General features: G+C 43.4%; 1 protein-coding gene across 1 annotated transcript in view; it reads left to right on the top strand.

Annotated features, from left to right (window-relative positions):
* Window positions 1-15,691, top strand: part of HTRA3 (HtrA serine peptidase 3) — an 81,076-nt gene extending 65,385 nt beyond the window's left edge. Inside the window, exons 7-9 of the mRNA XM_030192588.1 lie at window positions 923-971; window positions 5,022-5,117; window positions 14,909-15,691. Of these exons, the coding sequence (XP_030048448.1) occupies window positions 923-971; window positions 5,022-5,117; window positions 14,909-15,074 (311 nt within the window). The 3' untranslated portion in view covers window positions 15,075-15,691. The remainder of the gene's footprint in view (window positions 1-922; window positions 972-5,021; window positions 5,118-14,908) is intronic.
* Window positions 15,692-16,102: the final 411 nt, after the last annotated feature.

The following is a 16,102-nucleotide window of genomic DNA, read 5'->3' as shown; positions in this document are numbered from 1 at the left end:
AAAGACAAAGCTTGGGGTGCTGGACATTGGATGGGGATGGGAGGAATAGGGAGATAGGGGAGATGATAACATAGAGGTGGGAGAGGGGCACAGAGGGATGTTGGATACAAAGGGGAAGAGGGTGACAGGGAGAGATGCTGGATGGAGGTGGGGGAAAGAGGATATTCTAGACAGAGGGGGCAAGAGAAATGAGATATTGGTCAGATGAATAAAAATAGAAGGTGTTGTACAGAGGGGAGGAAAGAAGGAGAAAGAAGGTGCTGGGAGAGGTAACAAAAAATGGGGAATAGTAGGGTAAAGAATGGGAAGGCTGGGATGAGGGAAATGAAAAGATGTAGGTAGATGCATTAAAAAAAAAGAAGACTGAAGGCTGAATTGTAAGAACGAATGAAGTGTGAGCAGACAGAGAGGTAGAAAAATAAATGAAGGAAAGCTGCCCGTGACATGCCTCTGTCGGTCCTACACGTTTTAGTGGCTTATACATTTAGTCCTGCCCTTTTGTAAAATACCGGCTTATATGTTTTGACCTCAAAAAACAAGTAAGTGCTGGGATTGGAATGTTTAAAGTGATAATATTGTTTGTAAAATGACCTCCATAACTTATCTGGATAGTGGCTGAAAATCACCTCTATCCAGATAATTTTCTGTTCTGCTTTTGCTCCACCCTTCCTCCAACCTTTTACTGTACAGATAGTATTGGGCTGTTTAAATTGATAGTTGGTCTTATGCTATCTGTATAGTGGTCAAAAATCTGTGGATAAGCAAGTTATATGTTCATCAGCTTTGACTATTGGTCAGTATATTTTTGCTAACCTTAATGTATATCTTGTTTTGACTTGTTGCTGTTCCTGCCTTTAGTAGTGAATGAATTAGTTGATCTCCGTACCCTGTTCATATTGTCATTCATATTTTGCTTTTCCAGATGGAAAGAAACGTTTTATTGGTATCAGGATGCTAACGATTACTCCTGCGTAAGTACCTGCTGTTATAGCTGGAATGGCCCATGTATACTGCATAGCTAAGTTTCAGCAAAATCAGCCTTTCAAAAATGACCATTTAAAATCTATAGGGTAGAGGTCTAGCAATTGTATGGCTTATGGAGAATGCTGAAAGCTTCTGTAAGTAATGATATTGCTTGCATGACCCACAAAAACGAATGTAGCTCATGAATGTTCAAGATCATAAAAGTCTGTTTTTCGGCTCTTTGTAGTTCTGAATGATAAAATGACTTCTGTTCAATAATGAATTCCAATGGAAATGTTCTAATAAAACCAGATATTAAAATATCATATAAAGAATATCCTCTTAACTTTAACCTATAATAGTGTGCTGAAATCCTTCAATGCCCTCAGTATGCAAAATTACCACAGAGACACTGTCCCCAAATGTTTCTCATTTGATGCTTCTCAAAGTTATGTTTTATGACATACCACAGATTATCCTGACACATTACCAGAATAAATATATTACGCACCCCTTGATGTATATTATGTAAGTAACATGCCAGATTTGTTCCTTACTTAATGTATGTATAGTTTTGCTGAAATAAGACATCAGCCTTTTTATGTTCCACTCATTTCATGTAACCATCATTACATAATTAAATAAACAAATGCATCATTTGGAACATTAGCAAGCATGAGTTGGGACCTAAAAGACCAACCTAAAACAAGGTTGGGACTGTCATAAAACAGATAGTGTGCATTTTATAGATCAGGTTCTAATCAAACTATCGGGATATACAACAGTGATTTTTAGAAGATAATCATTGCAGTGATATTTGATAGAGTGAAAGAAGAGGATTTGTTATTGCTGTCTTTCCCATTTCTACCAAAAATGAAAATCCTGAAAATATATATAAACTAGTAAAAAAGGCTCGTTTCTGTTAGAAATGAAACGGGCGCTAGCAAGGTTTTCCTTGGAGTGTATGATTCAGAAAGAGCGTGTGTGTCAGAGAGAGAATGTGAGAGAGAGACAGACAGAGTGTATGTGTTTGTGTGAGAGAGAGAGTGTGTGAGAGACAGTGTTTGTGTTTCTGTGTGACACTGTGTGAGAGAGAGGGACAAAGACAGTGAGTAAGTGAGAGTGTATGTGGCAGACAGAGAATGAGTGACTGCGTGTGTGGTGTGAGGAATCCCCTCACTCCCTCCCTCTCCCCTGCCCCCTTGCAGCCAGGCATGTGCAGCGACCCTCCTCTCCCCGTGTTCCCCCTGCAGCCACCCATGTCCAGCATCCCCCTGCAGCCACCCATGCCCATCAACCCTCCTCTCCCCCTGCTGCATCCTTCCTGTCTCCCCTGCTCCCCCTGCAGCCACCCATGTGGTCTCAGGCCCCCCCTCAGCATCCCTCCTGTCCCCCTGCAGGCACGCATGTGCAGCGTCCCTCCTCTCTCCCTTGTCCCCCCTGCAGCCAGCCATGTCCAGCGACCCTTCTGTCCCCCTGCCCCCCCCTGCAGCTACCCATGTCCAGCGACCCTCCTCTCCTGTGCAGCCACCCATGTCTGAGGACACTCCTCTCCTTTTTCCCTGTTCCTCCCCTGTGGCCAGCCATGTCCATCGACCCACCTGTCCCCCCTGATGACCACCAACCCTTCTGTCCCCCTGCCTGCCCTGCAGTGTCCGTCCTGTATCCCCTGTCCCCCTTGCAGGCACCCATGTGGTGTGTGGAGCCCCATCCCTATCTCCCTGTTCCCTGCCCCCCTGCAGCCACCCATGTGCAGCGACCCTCCCCTCCCCTCCCCCTGCTTCCTTCCAGCCACCCATGTCCAGCGAGACCCCCACTTCCCCCCCCAGCTGGCACAGCACCCAAGGAAAGCCCCTTGTCCCCCCCCTTCGTGCATCATCCGACCCCCCCACCGTGGCACATCACCAAGCCACTCCCCCCTCATCAACCCCCTCGCCACCCGCAACCGCTAATACAAACTGTGTCCGGCGGCTGCTGCTTCTGCTATTCAGCAGCAGCAGCCCGTACATAAAGAAAACCAAAAAAAAAAAATCCTCCTAAAACGCACCTCCGTTGAGAAGCATCTCACATTGGCTGAAGTCTCAGCATGCGCTCCTCCTCTCCCCTCTGACGTCTCGGCGTTTCTCCGGGGTCTTCCGGCAGGGGCACTGACGTTGAGGGGAGAGGAGGAGCGGCTGCAGAGACGTCAGCCAATGTGAGATGGTTCTCCACAGAGGTGCGGTTTAGGAGGTTGTTTTTTTGTTTGTTTGTTTTCTTTATGTATGGGCTGCTGCTGCTGAATAGAAGCAGCAGCAGCCGCCGGACAGAGTTTGTATTAACGGTCGCGGGTGGCGAGGCGGTAGATGTGGGGAGGAGGGGCTTGGTGAAGCAGCGGGGGAGGGGTTGGGTGATGCGGCGAGGAGGGAAGGGGGTAGGGGCTTTCTGATGCCCCGTTGCACGGGTTGTTGTGGCGATGCGGCGGGGGGGCACTTAGAGGTGCACCGTCGAGGCTGTTTGTGTGTGTGTCTGTGTGTTTTTGTATGTGTGTGTGTTTTTGTATTTGTTTGTGTGTGTGTTTGTGTGTTTGTTTGTGTGTTTGTGTGTTTGTGTGTGTTTGTGTGTTTCTGTGTGTGTTTGTGTTTCTGTGTGTGTGTGTATGTGTTTGTGTGTGTGTTTTTTTTGTGTGTGTTTGTGTGTTTGTGTTTCTGTGTGTGTGTGTATGTGTTTGTGTGTGTGTTTTTTTTGTGTGTGTTTGTGTGTGTGTTTGTGTGTGTGTTTGCATTTGTGTGTTTGTGTGTGTATGTGTGTGTGTGCATTTGTGTGTTTATGTGTGTGTGTTTATGTGTTTGCGTGTGTTTATGTGTGTGTGTGTATTTGCGTGTGTTTATGTGTGTGTGTGTGTGTTTGCGTGTGTTTGTGTGTGTGTGTGTTTGCATGTGTGTGTGTTTGCATGCATGTGTGTGTGTTTGTGTGTGTGTTTATGTGTGTGTGTGTGTTTATGTGTTTGTGTGTGTGTGTGTTTATGTGTGTGTGTTTATGTGTGTGTGTGTGTGTTTATGTGTGTGTGTGTATGTGTGTGTGTGTGTGTGTGTGTGTGTGTGTGTGTGTTTATGTGTGTGGGGGGGGTTGCGGGTGGCTTTTGTGGTCGTGTGGTTGGGGAGTTTGCCAGCAGTCTGTAGCGATTCCTAGGCAGGGGGAGGAGTACGGAAACACTCCCCCTGCCTGGGTCGTTGTTTGTTGGAGGGGGTTGCCAGTTGGTAGGGGTGCCTTTATGGATCCCTTTACTCTCTGTGTTCCGCCCTCGAGGGCGGGGCAGAGAGACATGGTGAGTTGGATGGCTTCACCACCATGAACTTACGAACTGTTTAGGGATTTTGCAGATGGCTTCAGCAGGTTGTCTTCAGAATGTTGAGGTAGCGTTTTATGTACAGATGGGGCGTGGCTGAGGGCGGGTCTATGAGTGAGGGTGACTGGTCCTAGTCTATGAAGACTACAGGATTTTTGTGCTTCTCTGCCTTGGAGTGAGCTTCTCTGCCTTGGAGTGAGCTTCAGAATGTTCAAGGTGGGATTTATTAATATAGATAACCTCACACCTTCAATCAGAGAAGTACCCTTTAAAGCACAAGGAGGAAACCCAGACCTGTTTTTTTTTTAATCAAAATATAGGGAAACTCATTATCAAAGTTAAATCAAAGCAATACTTAGCTTACTGTCTACCACTGTCGCAACAGTCCGACAACGACCACTATTTCAGAGTCTGCATCAGGGACTTGCGCTGCCCAATAAACAGGAGCCAAATATTTCAAAAACTAAGAGAAATCAGCCTACACTGCTGCTCTGTTTTCAGGTCTGGGTCAACTGAGGCTTTTTCCTCCTTGTGCTTTAAAGGGTACTCCTCTGATTGAAGGTGTGAGGTTATTTATACATATTTTGACTATTTATTGTGAACTCCACCTCTTCCCTATTTTGAGTAATGTTAACTTTTGAAACTTCTAAAAATGTCAAGATTGCTTCCATAGTGGAGGAAGTGATGCCACAAGTGGGCAGCTTTTACATTTGAATATTTTATCTTGTTTTAGCCTAATGGAAGAACTCAAGCTCAGCAATCCTGACTTTCCTGAAGTCAATAGTGGAATTTATGTACATGAAGTCGTTCCAAATTCACCCTCTCAGAGGTATGTAAAAATCCAAAGCCAACATTGATCAGCAATCTCTCAGCACAAGCTGGCACTTGAACACACCCTTGTGTATCGAGACTTAAGAGATGAGGGTGATGGACACCAGGCCATAAGGTTTGAATTGAATACTATATTATTATGAATGCATTATACTGTTTGTCAGCATAAATATAATTTTCTGTGGGAGGTGATATTAACAGGCCTGGTATTAAATTACTGGTAGTTTCTAAGATAGCTAATTTATTTCTCCAGGAACATGTGTACTGTACGCTACTGTTAGCATTTTCCATGCTGCTTTTCTTACAGTCAGCATAGTACAAAATCCTCTAATCAGTAATGCTTATCAAACAAATACTAGTTTTGAGAAATCTATTCATGTGCAAAGGTGGTAGAGGTAAAATGGTGCTCAGATTAAAAAAAAAACTGGGATAAACATAGTTGATCCGTAAAGGGCAAAATGAAAGAAACCAAGAGCGGAACAACTCAACTTAAAACAGCTGTGAAACATAGGCACCAACATTCCAAAATGATTGGGAGTGCCAATCACAATACACATTACCCCTCCCTGGACACAGTGGAGGAGCTTGCATAACATCAGGAGGTGCTCAGCACACACTGGCACCCAGTGAGCTTATTGTAAGAAACCATAGGGAAAGTAACCTGCACTGTGCGACAGGTACAGCCCCTAAAAACAGACATGGGGAAAGTAACCTGCACTTTCTGGCATGTACTGCCCTGGCAACCCTACTGAGCAGACTGGATGAACCATAGTGGTCTTTATTTACCATTATTCAGTATGGCAGATTTTTGATTACTAGTACAAACCTTGTTGCTATCTCAGATTGATTATTGCAACATCATTTTTTTGGACTGTCTTAGCTTAGAAACTGCAAACTATACAGAATACATATGTCTGGCTTTCTCTTTGTCTAAAATAGAAAGAATAACTCCTTTTTAAATTTGCCTCCACTGGTTGCCAGTTGAGGCCAGGATTTTGGTTAAGTTCTTTTGCATTCTTTTTAAAATTCAACATGGGCTTGTCCCTTATTATAAGTATTCCTTAGTTGAATTTGCTTCAGCATCTAGAATAAAATGGTGTGGTTAGTAGCCATGTTAGTCCACTTTTAAAGGTAATAAATGGAAATAAGACAAAATATAGAAAATAAAATAAGATGATACCTTTTTTTATTGGACTAAGAATATATTTTTTGATTCTTTTGAAGTGACCCTTCTTCTACAGATTAGAAATAAGCAAATGTTGTCAAATATCAGAATATATAAGTGAAGCACAAAAGCATTCCAATGACAGTCTCACAGGAAGAGAGTGAGTTGGGTTACATGAGAAATAGGGAGAGAAGGATGGGTGAGAGACTGGGAGAGATAGACGGCTGTTAAGAAGTTGACAAAGCAGTAGTGGGTTGGGTTACATGAGAAACAGGGAGAGATAGACGGTTGATAAGAAGTTGACAAAGCACTAGAATTTTATGGTTTATAATGGGATAGAAAACCTACATCTTTGTTAAGTTCTTTCTGGTGGGTGTCAAAATATTTCTTCATGACTTCAAATGTCTTACGTGCCTGAATTGTCTTATCCTTTTAGCATTCTCACCATAAAATCCTTCATACAATGTTCTGGTTTTCTAAAGTGCTGTTCCACAGAGGTGACATTCTGGTTGGCATTATCATGATTCATATGATGTCTAGATTGAATCTAGTCTTTAGCATCTGGCTTGTTTCTCCAATATAGCACCCTTCTTCACACTTTTTGCATTGGATGATATATACCACATTTGAAGATGAGCATGTGAAGTATGTCCTTATGCTGAATATTTTTCCCATGTGTGTGACTATCAGGCTCATTTTCGAAAGAGAAGGACGCCCATCTTTCTACACAAATCGGAAGATGGGCGTCCTTCTCCCAGGGTCGTCCAAATCGGTATAATCGAAAGCTGATTTTGGACGTCCACAACTGCTTTCCGTCGCAGGGACGGCCAAAGTTCAAGGGGGCTTATCAGAGATGTAGCAAAGGCGGGACTTGGGTGTGCCTAACACATGAACGTCCTCGACCCATAATGGAAAAAAAAGGGCTTCCCTGACGAGCACTTGGACGACTTTACCTGGTCCTGTTTTTCTTACGACCAAGGCACAAAAAGGTGCCCGAAATGACCAGATGACCACCAGAGAGAATCGGGGGTGACCTCCCCTTACTCCCCCAGTGGTCACTAACCCCCTTCCACCCTAAAAAAACATCTTTAAAAATATTTTTTGCCAGCCTCAGATGTCATACTCAGGTCCATGACAGCACTATGCAGGTCCCTGGGCACTTTTAGTGGGTGCAGTGCACTTCAGGCAGGTGGACCCAGGCCCATCCCCCTCCCTACCTGTTATGTTTGTGGAGGAAACAGGGAGCCCCCCAAAACCCACTACAAACCCACTATACCCCATCTAGGTGTCCCCTTCACCCGTAAGGGCTATGGTAGTGGTGTACAGGTATGGGTAGTGGGTTTTGAGGGGATTTTGGGGGGTTCAGCACACAAGGTACGGGAGCTATGTACCTGGGGGCAATTTATGAAGTCCACTGCTGTGCCCTCTAGGGTGCCTGGTTGGTGTCCTGGCATGTCAGGGGGGACCAATGCAGTACAAATACTGGCTCCTCCCATGACCAAAGGGCTTGCATTTGGTCATTTCTGAGATGGTCGTCCTTGGTTTCCATTATTGCCGAAAATCAGAAACGACCAAGTCTAGAGACAACCATCTCTAAGGATGACCTAAATTTCAAGATTTGGACGTCCCTGACCGTATTGTCAAAATGAAAGATGGACGTCCATCTTGCTTCAATAATACAGGTTTCCCCGCCCCTCCATCGGGACGTTTTGCAAGGATGTCCTCAAGAAAACGTGGGCGTCCCTTTCGATTATGCCCCTCCATGGGATCCTGTGAAATGTGTTGGCACAGTTTGCAGCTTGGTATATTTCAGGGACGTGCGCCATGATCTTCCTTTTGAGCTTGCATTGGGAGCTTGCTTTTCACTAATTTGTGTTTTAAATTAGGTGGCTGTTGGAAGGCCAGCACTGGTGGGACTGGGAATATCTATTTCAGTAATTCACCCTCCTGGAGTAGTGGTTGTAGATCTTTTATGAATTTTCTCAGTTTTTCTAGCTCTGGATCGTATGTCACTACAAGGTGGATTATCTCTATTGCTTTCTTTCCCTTGTACCGCAATAGGTTTTCTCTGGGTATTTTAAAGGAAGAGGCAATATTCTTGAAAATTATTTTCGGGTTGTAGCCTTTTTGTTTGAAGGATTCGGTCAGACGTTTGAGGTGTTTATCTCTGTCTCTTGGGTCAGAGCAGATACAATGATATTGTGTGGGTTGGCTATGTATAATGGATTTTTTTGTGTGTGAAGGGTGGAAGCTGGAGTTTTGGAGACAGCTGCATCTGCCTGTAGGTTTCCTGTATATAGATGTTTGTATATAGCCATTGACGTTGGATACTGTGGTTTCTAGAAAATTGACTTTTTCTGGAGAGTAGTCGATTTTGAATTTGATTGAAAGACTGTATGTATTGAAAACTGTAAAATTGTTTGAGTCTCTTCTCCTTCAGTCCAAATCATAAAAATATCATCAATATAGCGGTAGTATTTTAGGGGTTTAGTCTGTTATGAAGTCAAGAATGTTTCTTCCAGTTCTGCCATGAACTGGTTAGCATATTGTGGTGTCATCCTGGTGCCCATAGCAGTGCCCATGATTTTCAGATAGATAGCATTGTTAAAGAGGAAGTAGTTGTGAGTTAGAATGAATTTAATTCATTTTGTAATAGTTTCTGGTGAGTATTGGTGTCCAGGGTGGATGTTTTTTAGGAACTTATCACATATAGCTGTGCCATCTGCATGGGGAACGTTGCTGTATAAGGATTCTACATCCCAGGGCTGGCTCAAGAGGTTGTGGAACCCCAGGCCAACTCTTTTTACACCCCATGCCCTATGCCCCACCTGTCCCACCCCCTGCTTTGCCTCCCACCCCCTGCCACACCCCTTATGTTGGGGCCAATCTGGAGATATGAGCTGCACAAACTACATATAACTAAAATCAGAAAAAAATTGGAACATTTAATTCAGTTGCATCATCTCTGGCAGAGGAAGTCAAATGTTATGGATGACTGAAGAGACTAAGAGGCGGATTTTGGATGTGTGTGTGTGAGTCAGTGTGTGTGTGTGTGTCCTTAGATACAGGGGGGCTGGAGAAAGGTGGATGGTGTATATGTGTATGGGCAGGGGGGGGGGGGCTGGAGAAATGTGGATAGTGTGTGTGTTTCTCTCTATCTCTTTATCCCCCCCCCCCCCCAGCTATCACTATATCTTTATCCCCACCCTAACCCCCCCTGGCCAGCCTTCAACTTGCTGCTCTCATCCCCATGGCACATTCACCCCTTTACTCTGCCTCCAATCCCACCAATGTTTAACCAGGCCAGCCAACAACAAATATAGCATAATATAACTGCTAAACACTTAACATGCTGGTCTTTGCCTCCAGAAATTGCTCACAAAAGACCATAAGAATTAGAAGTATGGGTGGTATGATAACTGCACACTTGTTTATATTCTAAATTTATGTTTCCTTGGGACAGATTGATTTATTTGATTTACAGACATGTTTTGGTTGATTATATTAGGCTTTAATTTCATTCTTTAGATTGTAAGCTCCTTTGAGCAGGGACTGTCCTTCTTTGTTAATTTGTACAGCGCTGCGTAACCCTAGTAGCGCTCTAGAAATGTTAAGTAGTAGTAGTAGTAGTAATTATCAATTTCTTCAGTAATGAAAAGTAGATGGTTAATGTCATTTAATCTATGGTTCTATGTTTTACAAAAATGTGCATTATCATACAATCTAATTAAATCATGCTTTAGTTCTGAATGAGTTTTTCAAAACATTTGATTGATTTGTTGTGATATACAGTGAAATTAGCACTTAAATGCAAGGATATGTAATTCTCCTGTGATCAGACTCCAGCCAGGTTTGAGTTGGGCAAAATTACGTGGGTCTCACCAATATCATTGGGAATGCAAGAAATCTAAGGCAGATCCACAAAAACGTGTGACCTATTTAGCAGTACAAAAAAAAAAGATAAAAGTCTGCACTGTATTTCACCATATCTGTTTTGGATTTTCTGCAGAGGCATTTAGCTGGAACTGAGACATTTGGTTTAGAACAGGGGTGTACAAGTTCAGTCTTTGAAGATCACAAACAAGTTAGGTTTTCAGAATATCCCTACTGAATAGTCAAGAACAGAGATTTCTATGCAAACTGCCTCCATTGTATGCAAAGCTCTCTCATGCCTATTCGTTAGGGTTCATTTGGGTTGGCTCTACAATACCAAATGTGATGCCAAATATGACAGGGGAGGGCATCCTTTATACACAGAGAGCCATATGAATGTCAGTACTACCCATCGCAGGCCACAACATTATATAATGTCAGAACTACTGTACCTTAAAGCACACTGCATCGATAGTTTCGGGCTTGCAGGCAGTATATAAGAAATTAAGTACATAATTTAAGATTTGGAAACATTTGATGTAACCCTTGAGGCACACAGTTTGTGATGGGTACAGGGGTCCTGTGATGCATCTTATATCTTTGGGGCTGTTGCTAGACACAGGGAAGCAGTTTTCAAGAGTCTTGACATTGTAGCATTCATCCAATCAGTTTGCAGTCAGATCATTCACTTCCAACAAAGCCAAGTCTATTCAGAGGTTGATTGTTAAAAAGAAGCTGGATTTTGCTACTCAAAAAGGAAACTAAAATTTGCTCTATACAGTACTGACTTGCTTATGGTCAAGATAATCAACTGGTCAGAACCAAGACTCCCACAGTATAATTCACTATTAATATGCTTATGTTTATTCAATTTATAATACCACATATGCCACACATGATGGATCTATGTGGTGAAGAAACTCCATCTAGTAGACAGGATAGACATTCCTCTAAGAGACAAATAGACATAATAGTTAATTGACCAACGTGTCTGTACATCTCTATCTGAGCCATAAACTATATTATCATCGTTAATCCATTAGGTGACTCTGTAAAAATTTATACACTCGGGGCTAGATTCTATATATGGCACCTGAAAAATCCACACAATAAAAAAAATGTCTAAATTTTTTAGAATAGGCTTAAATTTCCATGTCATATATAGAATATGCTGAGTGCCTCTCAACGCAACCAAATTTGGTTGCGTCCATTTAGGCCATGTTTTACTTGGCGTAAATCCCAATGCCTGCCTATATTAGGTGCAGAGTGGGTGTATGCTATAATAATGCACATAGATTTTAGAAACACCCATTTTACACCCATAACCATGCCCCCGTTTCAACTGTGCAACTTGGAATTAACGTGCGAGTTGTGTGCATAAATTGTAATTAATGCCAATTAGTGCTGATAATTGTTGTTAACATTCAATTGAATGCGCTGATTAGCTAGTTAACCAATTAAGTTACATGCATTGTTATAGAATATGTTTCAATTTCCACACAGAAATTAAGGTATGTTATATAGAAATTGGGGGTCAATGAAAATCTTTATCCAAGAGTGCCATGTGTATGAATAAACCATCATTGATAATTTCAACTCATATTGCAAAAACGTCTTAACTATTACTAGTGAATTGCACTGTATTCACCAGTTGATTATCTTGAACATAAGCGAGTTGGAACTGTATAGAGCAAATTTTGAAAGATATATATATATATATATATATATATATTTTTTTTTTTTTTTGCTCGAGTGAGAGAAATGTATACGTTGATACCAGTTGATTATCTTGGATTTTACTACTAACATTTTGAAAGAGTAAAGAAAACAGCAGTGGGAATATGATTACATTAATCAGGGAGGTTTCAATGCAACTCATTGAGATGAGAGAGGAGAACAACAAAACCATACATTTTTTAGTATATTCAGATTCCACTGGACTTCATATCTTCTTATGGTGGAAAACCTCAGATCTTTTCTGTAGCCAAAATCAGGGCTCCCAGGATTTAGGGGGAATTCATCAAGTGGTGTTGTGGTCTTAGCATGTGTTAAAGGAATTAGCACATGCTAAATGATAAAAGTCAATTCTATACCTATGGGCGTTTAACGTTTAGCACATGCTAATTCTCCTAACATGAGTTAAGGTGCTTTAAGGCCATAACATTGCTTGATGAATTCCCCCTTAATGCCATCTGTTGTCTCTATCTTCTGGTGCATTATCAGCTTGTCCTTAGCTGATCTTCTCCTCATGCAGTTCTTCTTCTCTCTCCTAAGCAGAATTGTTGTGTAAATAAATTTCATCTCAAAATTCAGCAAAAATTATATAGGCCTCTCAAACCCCAGGCCCATTTGGCCCATGGACTCATTTCCCAGCACCTGGCCACTCCTCCTGAGCCCCAGTATACCAAAGGATAGGCGGAGTATAAAAAACTCTTAATACACCCAACTGTCCTGTTTCGGTTATTGGTGAGCCCTTAGGTTCCCTGAGGCCCCGCAAGACCTCCGAGGACAGCCGCGCACCCCGAATCTTCACCCGCGGCGACCGCCGTTCACCAAGGGTTGAGCCCCCAGCTGCAGGTGGTCAGCAGGACTGCTGGAACCGCGGGGTGACGGCCGGCCTGGCTGGAAGTCAGCAACACAGTCTCTGAAGGGTAGCTAGCAAGGACGGCTAGCACTGAGGAGGAACACAGTCTCTGCAGACAGCTAGCAAGGACGGCTAGCACTGAAGGGGAACACAGTCTCTGAAGGTGGCTAGCGGACGGCTAGCTTGAAACGGAACACAGTCTCTAGAGGTGGCTAGCAGGGACGGCTAGCTCGAAGAGGAACACAATCTCTTGGAGGTGGCTAGCAAGGATGGCTAGCCTGAAGAGGAACACAATCTCTGGAGGTGGCTAGCAAGGACGACTAGCCTGAAGAGGAACACAAGCTCTTGGAGGTGGCTAGCAAGGACGGCTAGCCTGAAGAGGAACACAATCTCTGGAGGTGGCTAGCAAGGACGGCTAGCCTGAAGAGGAACACAAACTCTTGGAGGTGGCTAGCAAGGACGGCTAGCCTGAAGAGGAACACAATCTCTGGGGGCTGCTGGCAGGGACGGCCAGCAAGTCAAAGGAACTCCGTCTCTGAAGGCTGCTGGCAAGGACGGCCAGCAAGTCAAAGGAACTCAGTCTCTGAAGGCTGCTGGCAAGGACGGCCAGTAAGTCAAAGGAACTCAGTCTCTGAAGGCTGCTGGCAAGGACGGCCAGCAAGTCAAAGGAACTCAGTCTCTGAAGGCTGCTGGCAAGGACGGCCAGCAAGTCAAAGGAACACAGTCTCTGAAGAATCAAGCTTCCCAGATCCGTGGCGTCGGCTTCGGACAAAAGAACCGGAAGCACTGGACTCCTCCAGTCTGTCCGTTTAAATTTAGCGCCAATCCGCCCCTCCCACGGAGAGAGAGCCAATCCCCTGGTCCTGGCAGACAACAGGGGGCTCGATTGGCCGAACTGCCATGTAGGCGGAGTCCTAGCGCCGGTGCTCCAATCCGGCGTGAGGGGGCGGAGCTTCTGCGCTGATCCGCCCCTAACCAGGGCGATGTCGACACCGGGGCCGCCATCTTGGCCGGCGTGCTTCCTCCTCCGAGGCTGGCGTTCGGTCCCGCGGACCGCCGGCCTCGGTCTGACCCGCGGCAGCATCGGCTGCAGCGGGGTCCGTCTCCGCCCCCCTGAACGCTGCGCCACCCGAGGGCCATCGCCTGCCCCACCGGGGGCACAGGTAGGAGCGGGAGACATGACACCAACACTCTGATTTCATCCAACTCATATTTCCTAATACACCCCCTCTGACAGTGTTATCATCTATTTTCCTCTCATACTGACATCATCAATCTCAAAACTCACGGAAATCTGTTATCACTAGTAGAAGAGAAATTTGATAAAATGCAAGATATGGTAATAAATGGTCTGGACACAATTTTTATTTGCTCCCACTACTGATCTTCTCCTTTTAGCTTGTTGTTTGTTGGTTTCCCAGCTATATCTTGTCTTACCAAATTACCAGATGGCATTGCATACACTGTTGTAGGGATCCTGTGTGTACCCCTTTGCAACCGAATTAATAACTTTGAAAATTGAACTAACCTGCAAATTATACTTTTCTGACAATAAAACATAATTTCTTTGAGGTGAATTTAAGCAAATGCAGGATGTATTAGCAGCACTACCATATATATCCTCTGGATAGTAGTCTTTTTATGTTGCTCTCCTTTCAGTCACGTCAAACATTCACCGCAGGGTCGACCCTAAGGCTTAGGCTACAGTACTCTGTCATGGACAATCAGATGCCCATTCTTTGAGGTTTATCAGTCTTGTGTATGTCATAGAGGTGGTGCGTTCAGGCTCAAAGAAGGACGGAAGATGGTTGCTAATACTGTGCTGGCCCCTGCATGTCAATGAATGGCACTGAGGATGAGGATGGGAATTGATAGAAGTGCCCTCAAGCCCTTTGGCTGGCAAAGTTTCCTAGAGTCACCTGTGCGTTTCATCTAGAGAAATAGGGGGCGGTTGAACATGATCAAAAAGGTGTAAAATAAAATGCAAGAGGACTAGTTGAACAAATATTATTCTACAGGATCAAAATATGAGAAAACCTTTGAACAATCTGTTCTATGGTGTGGAATCTATGTTGGCTCTGTCATCTTAGAAGGTATGTGCAGTAAACTCCCTTGATATATGTCAGATAGTACAGATGTTTGATTATGTCTTTTTTTGTACCTGCAGAGGTGGTATTGAAGATGGAGACATCATTGTGAAGGTGAATGGGCGTCCATTGTTGACTTCAGGTGACCTGCAGGAGGCAGTGATGAATGAGTCTCCACTGTTACTTGAGGTTCGAAGAGGAAATGATGACTTGTTGTTTAACATAGAACCTGAAGTTGTAATGTAAAGGAGAAGGCTCACACTACACTTAAACTCTTTTATGCTGGAGCATCCAGTACCTCTTTTTCATCTAATTATACTTCGTGTTGACTAATGACGTGGTGGACTAACTTGACTGCCTGAGCCATTTTTGTATAATTACCCATAAGTTTTCTGCAGATAAAATACCGAAGGTCATCAAATGTATGCATTACCGCAGGCTGCTGGAAAGCCATCCTTTTGTTATGTGGGGCACATTTTATTATGTTCACAGAAATAACTTGAAAGAACAGAGACCACAATTTAAAATAGAAATCCCTATTGGGATGCCTATAAACAGTTGGGTCAATATTTAAACCTCATAGTCAGTATTTTTTTGAATGCTGGCTACGGCATTTAAAAAATGTGCATATATTCAGCTCTGAATAAAAGTAGTGAGTGGCACTGAATATATGTATAACTACTGAGCTATATATAGTACAGCTATGTACAGCTGCTACCCATATAACTAAACTGTGTAATTTAGGAGAGCTATTTTTCTGGTCCAAATTAAACTACTTAGCTATACGTTTACCCCCAGATTCTATGTAGCACGACCAAAATTGCGTGCGCAAATCCGGTCATATTCTGGATTTGCATGTGCAATTTAATTACTTAACAAGCCAATCAGTGTTGATAATTGCCATTTAAAGAGCAATTGATACTAATTGGCATTAATTAGAATTTACATGCAGAATTTGCTAGGCATATTCTGTAAAGTGGTGCGTGTAAATTCTAATGCATGCTACCAAAAAGAAGGCGTGGCCATGGGCATGGAATGGGCAGACAGTGAGCGTTCCAAAAATCTACTTACATAGTTATAGAATACACCTGCTCTGTGTGTAACTTAGGCGCCGGTATTTACACCAAGTTTTAATTGGCATAAATGGATACGCCTAGATTTAGGAGCAGGCATGGCCACTAGACATGTTCTATAAACTGGCTAGGCATATTCTATAAACCATGCCTAAATCTAGGTGTGGTTTACAGAATATGCCTAGGCAGAAATATTTTCGG

The sequence above is a fragment of the Microcaecilia unicolor genome, chromosome 2, assembly GCF_901765095.1.
Source record: "Microcaecilia unicolor chromosome 2, aMicUni1.1, whole genome shotgun sequence".
NCBI lineage: Eukaryota > Metazoa > Chordata > Amphibia > Gymnophiona > Siphonopidae > Microcaecilia > Microcaecilia unicolor.
Note: the sequence above shows the minus strand (reverse complement) of the source record. Positions and strands in the feature narration are given on the sequence as shown.